The sequence below is a fragment of the Ursus americanus genome, chromosome 21 (genome assembly GCF_024610735.1).
Source record: "Ursus americanus isolate L20-20 chromosome 21, mUrsAme1.1.p, whole genome shotgun sequence".
NCBI lineage: Eukaryota > Metazoa > Chordata > Mammalia > Carnivora > Ursidae > Ursus > Ursus americanus.
Genome location: NC_142147.1, coordinates 46,687,420 through 46,704,583, shown reverse-complemented (window position 1 = coordinate 46,704,583; position 17,164 = coordinate 46,687,420). Strand labels below are relative to the sequence as shown.

At 55.9% G+C, this 17,164-nt stretch overlaps 1 protein-coding gene across 1 annotated transcript; it reads left to right on the top strand.

Annotated features, from left to right (window-relative positions):
• KCNN4 (potassium calcium-activated channel subfamily N member 4) lies at positions 1 to 15,294 on the top strand. The gene is made up of 9 exons (XM_045772134.2): positions 1 to 3,316; positions 6,313 to 6,408; positions 7,635 to 8,062; positions 9,851 to 9,986; positions 12,099 to 12,209; positions 12,362 to 12,480; positions 12,824 to 12,893; positions 14,120 to 14,287; positions 14,708 to 15,294. Exons 1-8 carry the CDS (start codon positions 3,158 to 3,160, stop codon positions 14,282 to 14,284), a joined length of 1,284 nt encoding a protein of 427 aa, XP_045628090.1. The 5' UTR covers positions 1 to 3,157; the 3' UTR covers positions 14,285 to 14,287; positions 14,708 to 15,294.
• The last annotated feature ends 1,870 nt before the right edge of the window (positions 15,295 to 17,164 follow it).

The following is a 17,164-nucleotide window of genomic DNA, read 5'->3' as shown; positions in this document are numbered from 1 at the left end:
ACAAAACTTCTGTCTGCTCTAACTTCCATGTCCTGATCCGGGCGTCTGCTTTCCCTTCACCTCCACGCCTCTTCTCTCCACCTCTTTGATTTTTTCAAGTTCTCTCCCCACTCTGTCTCTCTCCCTGCCTGGCTGCACCCCTGGGGTCTCTCTGTTCCCCCCACCCCAACAGTTTTCACTAGGGCCCCCGCACTGAGGCACGGGCGGTGCAGGGGCTGGGGCTGGAGGTCTCCGTTCCGAGGCCTCTGACTCGGGCGGCCACAGCCTGTGTCTCTGGCCTCTTGCCCCTGAGTGGGGCTGGTGGAACTAGAAAGGGCAAGGCTGCCCCCAGCTGCGCTGGTGGATGGAAGAGAGCAACTGAGGCAGAGACAAGCATGGAGAGGTCCAGAGAGAGAGGCAGAACCAGAGACAGAGAGACAGAGAGAGGCCCAAAGGGAAGTCTGGAGGCAGGGGGACAGGGAGAGAGAGAAACTGAGTCACAGGCAGAGACAGAGAGACCTAGAGTCAGCAAGAGGCAGGGACAGAGAGAGAGCACAGAGATGGAGACAGAGGAATGGTGACAGGGAGAGAGGATGAAATAGAAAAACAGGGGGACACAAAGATGGAGACAGAGACAGAGAAGCTAAGAGAGACACAGAGACACAAAGAGGCTGAGAAACACAGAGCCAGAGAGAGAGAAATGGAAAGAGACACATGGACGGAGAGAGTCAGAGATACTGAGAGACAGAGCCGGAAGAGAAACAGGTCAAGAAACAGGGGAGAGAAGAAGAGAGACAGGGAAAGACAGAGAAAGAGCTAAAGAGAGCACAGACCCCGAGGCTTCCAGAGCAGGAGAGACTGAGGGAGGAGTCCGAGGTAAGGCCCGAGAACAGAAGAGGGAGGAGGAGAGGTGCAGAGAGACTGGTGCCAGGCCACAAGGCTGGCGGGTAGCAGGGGGGCCCCCAGCTGCAGCCTCAGGAGTGCCCGGCGGCAGCGTTTTCTCCCAGCGGGCACGTGCGTGGTGTCTGGGTGTGCCCGGGTGTGTCTCCGTCACTCTCCCGCCGTGTCTCACCCAGAGTGGGAATCACATGTGTGCCATGGAGCGGGCGGGGCACCAGCACGGGTTGTGTTTTTGTCACTGGGCGTGTCTGTGTGTGCGGTTTGGTGTCTCTGGGTGTGTCTGCATGGGCTGTGTTGGTGTGTTGCCAGACATGTCTGTGCGTGAGTGTCTCATTTCCCTGTGGCTGGCGGGTCCATGTTCCTGCATGACATACGACATGGGAGGGAGAGGGGTTGTGTCTGTGAGCTCCCTCTAGAGTGGCTGTGTCTCGGAGGTCAGTGTGGGAGGTGTTTTGTGTTACCAGGCCGGTGTCTCCCCTGGGTTTGGATCTGTGTCCCGACGTATGGCACACAGACCCATGTGTTACCCCTGTGCTGCTGCACGCGGTGACATTGCACATTGCGTGTCACTCTGGGAGTCGCGGTGCATCACCCTGCATTGCATTTGCTGTTTTGTACATCACAGTGTGTTGTGTCTCTGAATGTGTATTGTTTGTGCAAAGGCGAGCTATTGTTCAGAGATGTGACCCTCTGTGTCATGCCCAGGGGTGAGTCCATTTGGGGGGCCTCTCCTTTGCCTGCCGAGAACACAGCCTGAGTGCCCACACTCAGAGCATGTTGTGTTTGTGTGGCTGTGTATTACACCACACCGGAGGGTATCCCGGGTGTTGTGCGTGGTGTTGTTGCAGGCCTAGGTGTTGGCTGTGTCAGTGGGTCACACCTGATTTATGTGATACGTGGTGTTCAGAAAAGGCTGTGTTGGGAAATACTGTGGCAGTGTGTTTTGTGTCATTCTGTGTTTGTGCATTACTCTGCATATGCTGTTTGTGTGGCCACGCATGTTGGAGTATATCGTGTGCCAGGCATGGTGGGCGTGGTTCAGGTGTGGCTTATCAGTCAGAGAAGATGTTGCATTTGGGCATCAGGGTCCATGTACCTTGTGGCCCCCCCCCGCCCCCTGGGGTACCATTCTAGGTCGTGTCCTCTGTGATGCACCAAAATATATCAGACTGTCTTACTTTGTGCCGTTTGGGTTTCCGTATGTGTCGCTGTGCATTGTGGGTGTCTACAGGTGTCCGTTCACACTGCTCTGACCAAACGTGTGAATGGCTCTGGGTGCTGGGGCATGTTGTATGTCATGGTGAGTCTGTATGTGCTGTGAATCATTCTCCGAGCATATATATTTGACTTGCCATGTGCCACGATGTGTCTCCGTGTGCATTTCGCTGTGTGCTGGGTGCTTGAGGACTGCCATGGTGTGTGTCCCCAAATGTTGTGTGTCTGCACATGTCAGGCGCCACTCCACAGCTGTATCACGTTTGGGACGCTGTTAGCATACAGTCCACACAGCTGTGTTGAGTGTGGCACGTGGGTGTCACTAAGTAACATGTTGTGTGTCTGAGGAACCATTGGTATGTGTTGTGTTAATGTAGCAGTAGAGTCTGGGGGTGGCTGCTTGTGCAAAAGGACGTTGTACCAGTTTCGATTGCAGTTTTTGTGCCTGTGTGTGGACAGTTTGGGTGGTCATGGGCGCCACGGGGCACTGCCTGCCGTGCTGAGTGCCGGCGTGTGTCACACCATCTGTGTGGTGTCTGGGTGTGGCTGTGGGTTGCCGAGCTCATCGGGAGCTGTGAGTCACTCACTGTCGGTTGTGTTGTGTGCCTCATGTGTGTTCGGTTCCGTCTCCGGCCATGCTGTGTGTGAGGGTTTATCACCCGGTGTCTTGTGGTGTCTGGGTGTGGCTGAGTTTAGGTGTGTATTACCAAGTGCAGACCGTTGTGTGTGACACAATCTATTGTGTGCCAGTATGTGTCTTTATCCACGTGGATGCACGCCTCTTCCTTGCTCTGCCCCAAGACACACCCCAGTCCCTCCTTAGGCTGAGAAGGGAGGTTGGGGAGCCTCCCCTCTGCCCAAGGGCCACGCCAGCCCCTCCCTGCCCTGCCCAGCCGTCACCACCCCCAGAGGGCACAGACTCTCTCTGTGCCTCAAAGCAAGAGCCCCAGAGCGAGGAGCAGAGCAGGCCGAGGACCTGCAAGCCACAGTGGCTGCCCTTTGTGTGCTGCGAGGTGGGGGACCCTGGGCAGGAAGCTGGCTGAGCCCCAAGACCGCAGGGGCCATGGGCGGGGAGCTGGTGCCAGGCCTGGGGGCCCTACAGCGGCGAAAGCGGCTGCTGGAGCAGGAGAAGTGGCTGGCTGGCTGGGCACTAGCGCTGGCGGGAATTGGCATCGGACTCATGGTACTACACGCCGAGATGCTATGGTTCGGAGGGTGCCCGGTGAGTGGGGCTCTTATCCTGGGCAATGGGAGGCTGGGGGCTGAGACTCCTGGGTCTGAGGGAGGAGGGAGCGGAAGGTCGGGATCCCTAAGTGTGAGGGAGGAGGGGCTGGGGACCTGGAGTCCTAAGTCTGAGGGGGAAGGACCTGGGGGCCTGAACCCCTAAATCTGAGGGTGGAGGAGCTGGGGGTCTGCGCTCCTGGGTCTGAAGGAGGAGGGAGCTGAGGGTCTGGACTCCTGGGACGCAAGGGAGGTAAATGCTCAGGGCTCTTTCTGCAAAAGGAAGGGAACAGGGGTCACGGTGTTTCAGTCTTTGAAGGTTTGCATTGGGACATCTGCAGGTCCGGGACCCCTGGAGGCCAGGGGATGGCTGATCAGATCCTCCAATCTCCCAAGACAGATCAGGGGAGAGGTAGCCCCAGGTTCAGTGAAGGGAGCGTGGGGAGAAAGACTAACTTCTTCCAAGTAGGCGGCAGCTCCTTGGTCCTTATCTAAACTCAGGTTTACGCAGTGCCTCAGCAGCAAAGGGCAGAGACCAAAAAACCTAGCTGGGGTGGGGGTGGGAAACGGAAAACAAGCCCCTGCCCCTCCCACGTCCATCATTCCCAGCCTCCCCAGGGTCTGCATGTTATTTAGTCTGGGGTATAGTGGAGAAGTAGGTGCACAGTGGCTTGGACTCCTAGGTCCCGGGGGAGGGGGCTGGGAGCCCAGGCTTCTAGGTCTGAAGGAGGTTTAGAGCGTCTTTGGGGGAAGGGGGCCTGACCGAGGATAGTGTGAGTGGGGAGGAAAAGGACAGGTGGGGCCAGGACAGGTCTGAACAGGCTCTCGGCACATTCCAGCCTCCGTCTGGGCAGCAATGGGGCAGATGGAGGACAGGGGTCAGAATCAGTGGATTAAGGACAGAACAGAGTTGCTTAACCGGAAAGGAGGGGTTTGGAGAACTGTCTAGGGTAAGGGATGTGGAATTGGGCTGTCTGGGGGGGGGGGGGCGGCACTGACGTGAGGACTGGGTTGGGGGGCATTCCTGGAGGAAGGAGGCTCAGGCTTGTATTTGGGGGCGGCGGAGGAGGGCAGTTCCGAAGTGACCAGGAGCCACATGGAGGGTCAGGGCAGGCCAGCTTCCTCTGGCCGGGCAGCCGAGGCCAGGGCAGCGGGCACAGAGGGGGTGGGGCCACCGAAGCCCATGCCAACAGGAAGCATGGCCACGGCCTACCCGCCGCTCCCACGCTTCAGCACCCCGCCCAGCAGGGGAGGTGGGGACGTGAGCTCCCGGCAGATGGGAAGGGACAGGGGGTCTTTCCTACCCCACTCCCTCTCTCCCCCTTCTCACCTCTCATTTCTTCCTTCCCTCTGCCATCTGCCAGGATGCTGCCTCCAGCAGCTGGACTCTGGGGAAGCTGCTGCAGCTTTCTGAGCCTCAGTTTCCCCATCTGTAAACTGGGGGTGAGGGTTGAGCTGCATGACCCTAAGGGTCCTCCTCAGCCCCCTTTCTACTTGTGCCTCAACAACATCCATGCCTCCTCCCCACCTCATTCTCAGTCTTAGGAGCTCATTTTGCAGGGACCCAGACACCTGCTCCCCGGGGGGAGGGGCTGGAAGAGAGGCAGGTGCCCAACTGGGGGAGTGCAGGGGAACAAGATGGAGATAGCAGCAGCAGGGGGGGAGGGGTGGGGAGAGACTGTGACTGGAGACAGAGACACACAGAGATGGAGACGATGCAGGAAGAGACAGAAGTACAGCCGCAGAGAAAGAGCTCCCCAAGTTGAGATACACACAGAGAGATGGAAAGTCTGACAGAAACAGAGACCCTCAGACATAAATAGAGATGGAAACAGAAGCATCCCCAGAGACAGGGAAATTTCAGAGACCGAGTCAGGGATTTGGGGGAAGAGGAACCAGCCAAGTAGAGAGAAGTGGGTGCAGTGTGGACAGAGGGTATGTCTGGTGAAGTGGAGTTTGGGACAAACTAAAGAAAGACAGGAGAACCAGGGAGCCTTAGAAGAATGAAGGGGTAGGGGAGGGCTATGAACAACAGCACCATTGTTCAGGGAGGGGTGGGGGGGCAGGTCCCCTGGGGCAGGAAACTGGCCCTCTTCCCCTGCACAGAGGTGGGGCCCTGGCGGGGCCAGGGGAGCTGGCAGACATCTGCAGAGAAACAGGTGCTAAACTCAGGATGGGAGCCCAGGTGGATCCCTCTCCCTGACAACACTCCTCCTAGGGAATCCAGCAGTCCCAGTCCCCCCTAAACCTCTCCTTCCAGAATTCTAGATCTCTCCAAGGTATTGCCACACAAAGAGAGGGCAAAAAATCTCTCTGTGGTTTCTGGAGGCCATGTGCTTCCGGCCAGATCTGCCCTGGGCTTAGAGCCAGGAGAGAGGGCAAGGGGAAGGAGACACAGGGGCAAGGACTCAGGGACCTTCCTCAGAGCTGGGGCTGGGGTCTCAGGGACCCAGTGCCCTGGATTGGGTGGGGGGTGGGAGGGTGTCACTCACTCCTTGGGTATCGGGTGATCATTCTAGGCTGCTTGGGGAATTGGGAAGGTGTTAGGACCTTCTAGGGCAGGTTGCTTTCTAGGGCTGAACCAGCTGTGTGGTCAGGGAAGGGAGGGGGGACTTTCTAGAGGCCAGATGTCTGTTTCTAGACCTCCCCACTTCCCCACCCCCTAACCAAGGAACTGTTTTTGGTGGGGAAGGGGATGAGGGAATTAAAAAGGGCTGTGAGTCACAAGGTCTCCCCTCAGGTGTGGATCATAGGAGAATGGCTGAAGAGGAGGGAACACACTGGCTATCAGGCTGGGAAGGAAGAGGGCACTCTCCCTAGGGACTAGATGATCGTTTTGAGAGTTCCCCAAAACTGAGGCACGGGGTGGGACCAGGTTTGAGGTGGGGAGAGACAGGGGGATGGGTGGAGGAGGCCAGGAAATTGGGAATTGAGAAGGGATAGCATTATGGGAGGAAGGTGGAGGGGACTGACCCCTTTTTCTGTCCCTCCCAACAGTGGGCGCTCTACCTGTTCCTGGTTAAATGCATGATCAGCATTTCCACCTTCTTGCTCCTTTGTCTTATCGTGGCCTTTCACGCCAAAGAGGTCCAGGTAGGGCAGGCCCCACCCCTGGGCCCCTTCCTTGCTCCCCCCAGCCCCCACCACTCCCTGTCAGCTCACACTTTCCACCCTTCTCCTCCTCCTGGTCTGAGTAATGAGGTTTCTCCACCCTGAGATTGGTCCACACCCTCACCCACCGAGATGAGAATAACCACAGATAGACAGACTGAGCCTCCTGGAGCAATCCAGTCCCGTGCTCCACCTGCAGCCCTGTCTCCCAGTGGATGCCCATGGATGCTGAGAGTTCCCACCCCCAGGCAGCTTCACTCCAGGCCCAGCCCCCCAGATCTCTGTCCTCCATCCCTGAGGCCTCACCTATTCCAGTCCCAAGCAACCTGAAATCCACGTTATGCGCCTGAAGGTCCTTCCCTACTCCCGAGCTCCCCATCTCTGTGCCAATCACCCCCCTCCCATGTCATGTCTCACCCAGACACTCAACTCTCCACTGGAGCTCTCCCTTCATCCCATCCCCCACATCCCTAGATCCTGTTGCCTTTACCCCTTCCCCCTTCACCCCATCCCCCCAAACCTTCGTATATAAAATGGGGGTTTCCCATCATGTGCAGTAATTCCCCCTGCGGTGCCTGCTCAGTAAAAAGTACACATCATCGTTCATAGCAGTCATTCAAACAGTTAAGTGGCCTGGATTTGTAGCTCAGCTGTGCAGCTACACCTGAGAGACCTGGGCCTCAGTTTCTGCATCTGTAAAATGGGGGTAAAAATACTTTCAATTTCACTGTGTTGTGAGCATTCCCTGAGTCATAACACGTAAAGGAGATAGACAGAGCAGTGCCTGGCCCATTCAAAGTGCCCTGTAATCGTTCGCTATTGTCATTGCCAATGCCATGCGGTTTTCAGTTAGTTACTACCCCCACCCCCAGAAACAGGAGGAGGAGATGGCTCTGTGCATGTGGGCTGTAAGCTTCAGGAAGGCAGGGCTTTCTGCTCTGTGCACCTGTATCTTCACTATATAGAACAATGTGGAGTACACAGGATATTCTGGAAGTGGGCTGAAACTGAGGCGGAGGGGGTGAGGAACAAAGTGCAGAGACGTCCTCCTCAAGGTCCTGGCCCCACTCCTCTCCACCTTCCCCAACCCTGCCCGCCCTAACCGCCCCGGCCCCCGATGGGCACGCCCCCCTTATCTCCCGGCTCTGGCAGGCGGCGGCCGCCTGACCTTCGTGTGACCCCCTCCCCCATCTGTCCCCTCCCCGCAGTTGTTCATGACCGACAACGGGCTCCGGGACTGGCGCGTGGCGCTGACCGGGCGGCAGGCGGCGCAGATCGTGCTGGAGCTGGCTGTGTGCGGGCTGCACCCAGCGCCGGTGCGGGGTCCGCCGTGCGCCCAGGGCTTGGGGTCCCGGCCCGCGGCGACGCAGTCCTGGCCGGGCTTCCTGGATGAGGGGGAGGCACTGCTGTCCCTGGCCATGCTGCTGCGCCTCTACCTGGTGCCCCGCGCCGTCCTCCTGCGCAGCGGCGTCTTGCTCAACGCGTCGTACCGCAGCATCGGCGCCCTCAACCAGGTCCGCTTCCGCCACTGGTTCGTGGCCAAGCTGTACATGAACACGCACCCCGGTCGCCTGCTGCTCTGCCTCACGCTTGGCCTCTGGCTCACCACCGCCTGGGTGCTGTCGGTGGCCGAGAGGTGAGGGTGCTGGGGGTGAGCGGTGGGGGTACCTAGCGCACCTGGAGGAGCCGCTCACAGCCACAGCTGCCCTGGAAGGTGGAACCGCTTGGGCCCCTTTGGGGCAAAGCAGAGGAGAAAGCTGTTTGTCCACACTCATCCACTGGGGTGGCTGGAACCAATGGCCCAGCTCTGGCCCTTCCTCCGCTGGCAGCCACCAGTCTCCAAAGACACACACAGACCCTAGCAGGCCCTTCCCTTCCCGCTTCCACCCCCGTCCTGCCTCAGGGTTCGGGGCACCTGTTCTTTCTCTAAACCCAGGTACTGGGGCCTGGCCAAAGGTTGCAACTGCCTCCTGGAGGACGTTGACACCTCTTCTGAATTAGCACAGATGCACTGTAGGTGCTCCCCATGATCCTGGGACGGTGGTGATTTGGGGCTGCTCCGGAAGGGCATTTCCTGCAGGGAATGGTTACAGGATTCCAGGCTGCCTGCTGGACAGACCGGAGGCTGGGCCTCAAGTTCTCTCTCTTACAGATAAAGAAAGTGATGGTAATCTTAGCCAGTGGGTCTTAAAGTGTGGTTCCAGGACTGGAAGCATCACCTGGGAACTTGCTGCAAATCCAAATTCTCAGGCCCTACCAAATCCAAAACTCTGGCAGCTGGGGGTCCAGCAAACTGTTTTCACAGGGGATTCTGACCCCGGCTCAAGTTTGGGAACCTCTGGTTTAGTATATCTGGCAAAGGATTCTTGAGGGGAAGTGGGGAATGACAAGAACTGGCTTTAGATCCTTCTCTCTGACCCTCTGTTTCTACATCTGTAAAATGGGTGTCACATTTCACCATCTTGGAAGTCTCCCCGGCATTTCCAGTCTTTCACAATTTTAAACTCATTCATCTTGTAGGATCTCAGTTTTCCTCCCACCATGTTTCTCCTCTGAAAAATGCGAGGGTGGGCAGGGGGGTCAAATTTCTAAACCCCAAGGCAGAAGTCCTCAAACTTGAATGTACTTCTGGATGAGGGGAGTCGGGCTTAACAGTGCAAATTCAGTCCCCACCTCCAGACACTAGTGTAGCGGGTCTGACGTGTCTGGAGCCTCACGAATGAAGCTTTCCCTGCTGACCCTGATGCAAGGGGTCTGTGGGGTCAAGTTTAGACATATCAGGATTTTCCATCCCTTCCATGGCTGGAACTCAATGCCCTTCTATGAAGTGAGGGAAGGGAGGGCAGGGTCCTGCCTTTTTAGTCTTGACAGGACCCCTGTGGGCCATAGAGCATCTTTATGGACATTAGAAAAAGGCACCCCTGCCTGGCCCAATTGGTGGAGTGTGCGACTCTTGATCTTGGGGTTGTGAGTTTGAGCCCCATGTTGGGTGTAGAGATTACTTTAAAAAAGTAATAAAATCTTTAAAAAAGAAAAAGAAATGAAGAGAAAAAGGCGCCCCTTCCCTCTGGGTGGATGCAATCCCTGCCAGAGTGTGACAACTGGACTTTGGGCTGGGTTTCTGCCCCCTCTCAACCCCTCAACCACGCACTCTGAGAGCCAGCAGTCCTGGTAGCCAGGCTAAAACCAAACAGGCTTTGGAATTGGCTGGAACCAGGTTCGAATGCCACAGCCCAGAGTGGCTGAGCCTATCCTGCCCAGCTCACACAGCAGAGAGGAAGCCAGGCAGGCTCTCCAAAGCCCAGAACGGACTGACTTTTTCTCTGAGTGCTCCTGGGGACTGTAGGTGCGTTAGGAAGGAGAGATTAGACATCACAGGAACCCCTGGGGTAGGGTTTGAGAACTAAGCCATCCTTCCCCACAGGCAGGCCGTTAATGCCACCGGACACCTTTCAGACACACTGTGGCTGATCCCCATCACATTCCTGACCATTGGCTATGGAGATGTGGTGCCAGGCACCATGTGGGGCAAGATTGTCTGTCTCTGCACTGGAGTCATGGTGAGTACAGACCCCTCAAGGACCCCACCCCTACCCCCCACTGCTCATCCCCTGGGCCCAAGGAAATCATGGAGCCAACAAACGCACTCAAGGACACCACCCCCAAGAAACTTGGGTGTCTGGACACCCCACAGCCCCATTTCCTTTCAAAATCCAGGAATCCATCTCCTAAGTCCTCGTTTTCTTTGGAACCTAAGACCCTAGGCCTCACCGTCCTCAGGAACACAGGCCCCTGACTTCCCAGCCCCATTGCCTTCCAGAATCCAGGAATCCAGCCCTGAGCCTCATGAAGGCTCAGATATCTTGCCCCTCACTCCCACTACCTTCTCAACTGTCTAGGATACAGGCCCGTTTTCCTAGCTCTAGGCTCCTCCAGGACCCAGGAACCCAGTCACCAGCCTCCATTAAGGCTTCATCAAAAGCATGCCTGTGGGGTCAGGCTGCCTGGCTTCAAATCCTGCTTCTGCCACTTCCAAGCTGGGATCAAGCTATAATCTCCCAGTTTCCTCATCTATAAAAGGGGGATGCTGATACTAGTGTACTCCTCATGGGGTTCCTGAGATTAATTAAACCACGTGAAGGGTCTCAGCACCCAGCACATAGGAAATACTCAGTAAATGGGTCAAGGGGTGGGGGTGGGAAGGCTGTTATTTGTAACCAGTCCCAAGCATCCAGCTGCCCCGACTCCAGCTCATGTCAAGGATGAGGCAGAGCCTACCCAGAGTCAAGCCTCCTGAATCCAGACATCTACCACCTTCCCTTCCTAGACCCAGGCATCCAGTTCCCCCGACCTAGCCCCTATCCTCATCCAGGACCCAGCACCCAAGGCCTTGGCTTTACCTCCCCATGAGATCTGGCTCCCCCCCACCCCAGGGACTCAGGCTGCCAGCCCCCAGCCCTGATGTTGTCCCAGAAAGGACATGCTACATTTCCACTAGTGATGGATGGGGTGACAGGGAAGTGTGATCCCCTTCCCACAGATGTGAGTCTTTGGGATCAAGAAAGAGGGGCAGAGATTCAGCCAGGGAAACACTCCCCAAGGGCCAGGGACCCTCAGGGCTGCCTGGAACCTCCTCCCTCATTTGACAGGAGAAACAGACCTAGAGAGATCAGGCGATCTGTGCTTGACCTCACAGCCCAACTCCTGGCAGGGAGGTTCCCCGGCACAACGGAATAATCATAACTAACTTTATCGAGTACATACTCCGTGCCAGCCTCTGCTCTGAACACTTCCTGGGTGTTAACTTAAGGAATCCAGAGTGATACTGTGAGGGCATGCCCCTTTTACAGGGAAGAAAGTGAATAACGTGCTCAGACCTGGGCTTGGAACACAAGCGGTCCTGGAGACAGTGTTTGTAACTAGTAAACTGTTCAGTTTTCATGAGCTGAGACACAGCTTGGGGAAGGGGAAGACTTCAGAAGAAAATTCACCGTAACTCAAGGAAGACTAGCAGGTGCCACCGAGCAGCTGATGGATCAGAGGCCTTGGGAGAACGGGGGGAGTGTTCAGGCCAAGATGCTTGGGCAGCTGAGGGAGAATGAGGCCAGGCTGAGTTGTCTGGAGGAGAGGCCTAGACCTTGGAAGGCTCTGAAAGCAAGGGTAAGAAGTTTGGGGCAGTGGGAGCCTAGATTAGGGTAACGGGGCAGGGTCATAATTGTTAGATCTCCCTGGGGTCCGGGTCAGGAGATGGTCCAGGAGGGAAGGGACAGGGCCAGAACTGGGCAGAAGCCCCAGAGGTGGAAGGAGGAGGAGGGACACCTTTGGTGACGGCCATCTGGGTGTGAGCAGTGGGGAGGAAGGGCTCCTGCAGGAGCCCAAGCTCTGCCTCTCACCCAGAATCAGCCCTTCTCCCCTTCTCCAATCATACCTTTAACGAAAGAGGGCATTCTGGTAGTATAAACACTACACACGCAAGTGGGACTCAGACACATGCCTCTGATTCTAGCTCTACCCTCAGGGCTGTGGGACCCTAGTTCCCCTCTCTGGGCCTGCTCATCTGTCAACCAGGGGTGGTCTTGCCTGCCTTCTGTGGCTGTTGGGAGGGTTCAGGGAGGAAGTCTGTGGCACAGGAGTCCCACAGCCCTCTGTCATAGTGTCTGCTGTGCCCACAGGGGGTCTGCTGCACAGCCCTGCTGGTGGCCGTGGTGGCCCGGAAGCTGGAGTTTAATAAGGCAGAGAAGCACGTGCACAACTTCATGATGGACATCCAGTACGCCAAAGAGGTGAGGCTGGGCATGCGGCACCCACAGCACACGCCTCCCTCAGCCCAGGAGTCCCTCCCCCTCCTCCCTGAGACCAGGGAGTCCAGACACCGTCCCCTCCTCCTCCCAGAGCCCTAGGGGTCTGCCTCCACTGACACTGTGCCCACCCCCAGATGAAGGAATCAGCTGCCCGAGTGCTGCAAGAGGCCTGGATGTTTTACAAACACACACGCAGGAAGGACCGTGGAGCTGCCCGCAGGCACCAGCGCAGGCTGCTAGCCGCCATCAACAGGTGAGGGCCTCTCTGTGCACATCTCCTCCTTTCTGCCTGGTGTGCGTGAGCGAATGCGAGTGTGTGCCCAGGTCAGGACACCCACGTGTGGGCTCAGGGAACAGATGTCCACTGGACCTCACAGTGACTCCGTCTCTGAAGATCTGTGTTGTACGTCTGTGTCTGTGGGTCCAAGCCTCTCTGTGTGTGGGTCAGGCTAACTGGGGCTCTACCTAAGAGGTGGGCTCAGGGGTGCTTCAGCTCGGGCAAGGCTTCCTCACTGGACCGCGTCTATGTGAGTCTCTCCTCCCCTTCTCCCCTCCCCAAGCTGGGGTCACTTCTGACCTCCTGCTTCTTCCCACAGGTTCCGCCAGGTGCGGCTGAAACACAGAAAGCTCCGCGAACAAGTGAACTCCATGGTGGACATCTCCAAGGTACCGGGACCCTGCGGGAGGAGGTCTGAAAGAGAAGGGAGGCCGGGGCAGCTGGTAGGGACATCTGGCCCCAGCATAGCGAACACTGGCAGGGGTCTGGCACACACACACATGCGCACTCGACAAAGGTTTGTGGTTGAATGAATGATGTGATGATTTCCTCAACTCATGGCGGGGACCAATTCCTTTTAAACTTAAGAAAGGAAGGAAGGAAGGAAGGAAGGAAGGAAGGAAGGAGGGAAGGAAGGAAGGAAGGAAGGAAGGAAGGAAGGAAGGAAGGAAGGAAGGGAGGGAGGGAGGGAGGGAGGGAGGGAGGAATTGCACAAAGAACTCCAGTGTTTTGTTTTACATTATTTTTATTGTCGAGTTAATGTGGACGGATATAAAATTCCTTCCAACTATGACTTTTAGACAACAATAAAACCAAAGCAAATATACAAACCAAGTTCAAACACAAATGGCAAAACCAGTAAAATGCAAATTAATCATACTGACACAGATGGGGCACATTGTTTTGGTAAAAGTCAATCTCTGCTGTTATTGCAAAGAGGGGCCCAGGGCAGTAGGGGCCTCCGTGCTGGGCAGGCTTGCCCAGCTGAAGCTGACTCAGCTTGCCCTTCTGCTGGGACCACTTGATTGAGCCAGGGCTTGGGGACGGTGATGTCACACCCGTCCACTTGGCTCACAGCGCCTTTTGCTTATCAAGAGGCCTTTGCTTTTTCTCATTAGCCCGAGACAATTCAAACAGTGGCCCTTGGCACCAATGCCATGGCAAGCACAGTCACAGATGCAGGCCCCTACACTGCAAGGCAGATCTCAGTGGGGAGGTGGGGGCCTGGATCTGCCCAAATTGGCAGGAAGATTATCTAGCCCCAAACTGAGAATTCAAGAATTCTCACAGAAAGCTCACACACCCTCAAGGATGAAGCTGTGAATCCTAGTTTGAGAAGGTAATGAAAGGGCATTTTAAAGTCATTCATCAGTTCCACAAACACTTAGTGAGCACCTAGGCTCTATGAACTAGGCCTTACTCTAGGTGCTGCCTTGGGCACGTCATTTAACTGCTCCAGGCCCGTTTCCAGATTTGTAAAACCAGGAACGGAATTCTCACTCCCCACACTTTTAAGAGGATTTAAACCATGTGTGAAAAGCACTGAGCCAAGCAGCTGGGATAAGGAGAAAGTCAACCTCAGCCTGCTGATACCTCCGACCCCCTCTCTGCCCAGATGCACATGATCCTGTGTGACTTGCAGTTGGGTCTAAGCAGCTCACATCAGGCCCTGGAGAAGCGGATGGATGCACTGGCAGGGAAGCTGGACACCCTGACTGAGCTGCTTAGCACTGCCCTGGGATCGAGACAGCTTCCAGAACCAAGCCAGGAGGCCACGTAGCTGGTGAGGCAGCTGGGACTCGGGCAGAAAAACATCCTGGAGAAAGGGTGCCTGTGGATAGCACCCCATACGGCTAAGTGAGGAGGGGATGGCCTTGGAGACAATGCTGTTCTTTCTCTTCTGCTCTGCCTGTCTGGAGGAAAGGACTCTAAGTTTGGGACTGGAGTGGCAGGGGAGGAAGGAGACAGCCCTTCTCCCCTTTGCTGACCCTCAATACCCTCTCCCTTTCTTTGCGTGGTCTGTCTGCCTGTCCCTGGGCATATTCCCAGTCTCTGTCCGAATGCCCAGTCTCTTGGTAGCAGGTACACCCACCCTCTTCCTCTTTCGTCCACTGATGTCTGTCTGTCTTCACCTCAGTGTCCCTGCTCTTGCTCTCCCTCTGGTTTCTGGCCTATCTATCCATCTCTCTGCTTCTCTCCCCAGGATGCATGGAGGAAGAATCAAGCGACTTTCCCCAGGATTGAGGTGGAGGACATTGTCCCTGCTACTCCTCACCCAGCCCTACGAATAAAGCACCTCAAGTGCAAGGACCAAAGGGGCCCCACCCTAGGGTGGGCTCACTCACTGACTGCTGCTGGAGGAGACACTGGCTCAAGGAGAAAGACTGTGGCCACACACACACACCCAAACCCCTGCCCCAAATGGGAAAATAGTCACTACTACCCCACATAGCCTGGACAAAACATCCTTACTATGCTGCTATGGATGACCTCCAGCTTTCAGTTAGAAGTGGAGGTGCCTGGGGGCTGAGACTCCTGGGTCCCAGAGGAGGAGGGGACTGGGGGCCCAGAGTCCAGGATCCTGGGGTGCCTTAGCTACCACTGGATAGCGGAGCTAAAGGAACCAGGCCTGAGGCTGAGAGGTGGCAGGAGGCAGCGCCCCCTGGCGGAAGAGCAAGGAGGACACAGTTTTCCAGAGCTGCAGAGAATATCTGGTGGGGAGGTGGGCAGGGGGCACAGCTCACCAGTCTCTGCTCTCAACTTTGTAATAAACGTTCAACAAAGCCAGAAAAGCTGGTGTTTCTTTCTAAACATATGTACACTCCCAACAGGCAGGTCGTCCAGTGGAAGGCCCTTGTCCTGTCCATTTCCCGATCTATAAAGCAGACACCTCCTCTAAGTCCCCTCCCAGCTCCGTAGGCCACGATGCCCTCAATAGCCTTCACCCTAAAAGCAAGGGCTTCAAATCCAGGATTTGGCTCATGGTCCAAAGCCTAGCTCTGCCATCTACTGGCTGTGTGACTTTGGGCAAGTGGCTTCACCTCTCTGAACACTTTACCTCACCTCTAAAATGGGCCCACCTTCCCATGGAACTGCTGTGAAGAAGGAAACAGAGGGTCGGATATTTAGTAAGAACCAAACATGCGAGAGAGATAGCTGATCATCTTTATTATTGCTATTGATTTTCAAACACAATGCACAGCTGCTCTTTCTTCTCCTGCCCTCCCCCCTCCCCCGAGTCATCTCACCAGAACCTAGATGACTACTCATCCATCAGGAGACTAACAAGAACCCCAAACCACTCCACATACTCATTTCATTATCTGGTAAGACTCAGACAGGAAAGGGGAAGGGGCTGGCACTTCTGGAGGTCCTACTGTGTGCTCCCTTTCTGTAAATCAGCATGACCACTTTCCACCTGCTCCACCTCATTGTAAAGATACAGAAACTGAGGTTTCAAGAGGTGCCAGGCCTGGAGGCTGGGAATCTGGCTGCAGGCCCCTGATTCACACCCAGCCTGCCCTGCGGCTAAGCCCTCCTTCTGCCCTGTCTGGGGTGAGTCAGAGGCAGAGTGGCCTTGGACCTCTAACTGAGGTTTCACTTCCCACAGTGGCTTCATTCTACTTTGAGAGGCTGATTCATCCTTGCTTCCTTCGATTTGCGGGGAAGCCCGGGCTGAGAGTCATCCTTTTCTGCTGAGCTATCTTTGGATTTCCCTCCAAATCCACAGATAGCCTCATGCCTCGGCCCTGAGAGCTAAACTGGGGCTTGCACCACCCACTGCCACAGACTGCCCTTCCTCTGGACGCCGGCCCACCTGGGCGTAAAGGAGACAGGAACTAGATGGGATCTCTGATGACATTTCCAACACCCTCCCTCTGCAGGAAGCTCTCCTCGCAGTGTTGCCAGATCCCCTACCAGACTCAGTCCTCCTAGTCACACCCTACTGCTCCGGCACACTCCTTCAGGCCTCAGCTTGGATGTCCCCTTCTCTAGGAAGCCCTTTCTGAAGCCCTCACGGCCCTGTGAATCTGTCTCTACCACCATATTTTTTTTTAAGATTTCTTTACTTGACTCAGAGAAAGCACAAGCAGGGGGAGCAGCAGAGGGAGGAGGAGGAGGAACAGGCTCCCCACTGAGCAGGAAGCCCGATATGGGGCTCGATCCCAGGACCCTGGGATCATGACCTGAGCCGAAGGCAGACGCTTAACCGACCAAGCCACCCAGGCGCTCCTCTATCACAATATTTTTTGAGCCCAGCACCATGCTAAGTCCTTTATATATAAAGGACCTCACAAAATCTCCAAAAAGGAGGCGAAGTGGGTATTGTGGCCTCGTTCTACACACAAGGTAACCAAGGCAGAGAGAGAATCAAGAAACCTGCCCACAGTCACAGCAGAGGTGGGGGGGAGCTGGGATCTGACTCAGGCAGCCTGACTCCAGAGCCCCAGCCCTTAGCCAGCAGGCCCATTCAGAAGCGCAGAGATGACTGCACCATATTTTCATTTTTGTTCTCTACTGTCTTCAATGTCAAGGGCTGGCATATGCAGGGCCTCAGTGAAGATCACGGAATGAAAACACTGAATACCTGGGTGGCCCAAACTCCTCACCTTCTACCACAGTGGCTTCTGCTGAGACAAGGCAGGAACTGGTTAGAAGG

Bases quoted from the DNA above. Each gene is read 5' to 3' on its own strand.
- KCNN4 (XM_045772134.2), top strand. From the start codon at position 3,158: ATGGGCGGGGAGCTGGTGCCAGGCCTGGGGGCCCTACAGCGGCGAAAG. The intron at 6,409-7,634 runs GTAGGGCAGGCC...CCCTCCCCGCAG, and splicing joins TTCACGCCAAAGAGGTCCAG to TTGTTCATGACCGACAACGG. The intron at 12,894-14,119 runs GTACCGGGACCC...CTCTCTGCCCAG, and splicing joins CCATGGTGGACATCTCCAAG to ATGCACATGATCCTGTGTGA.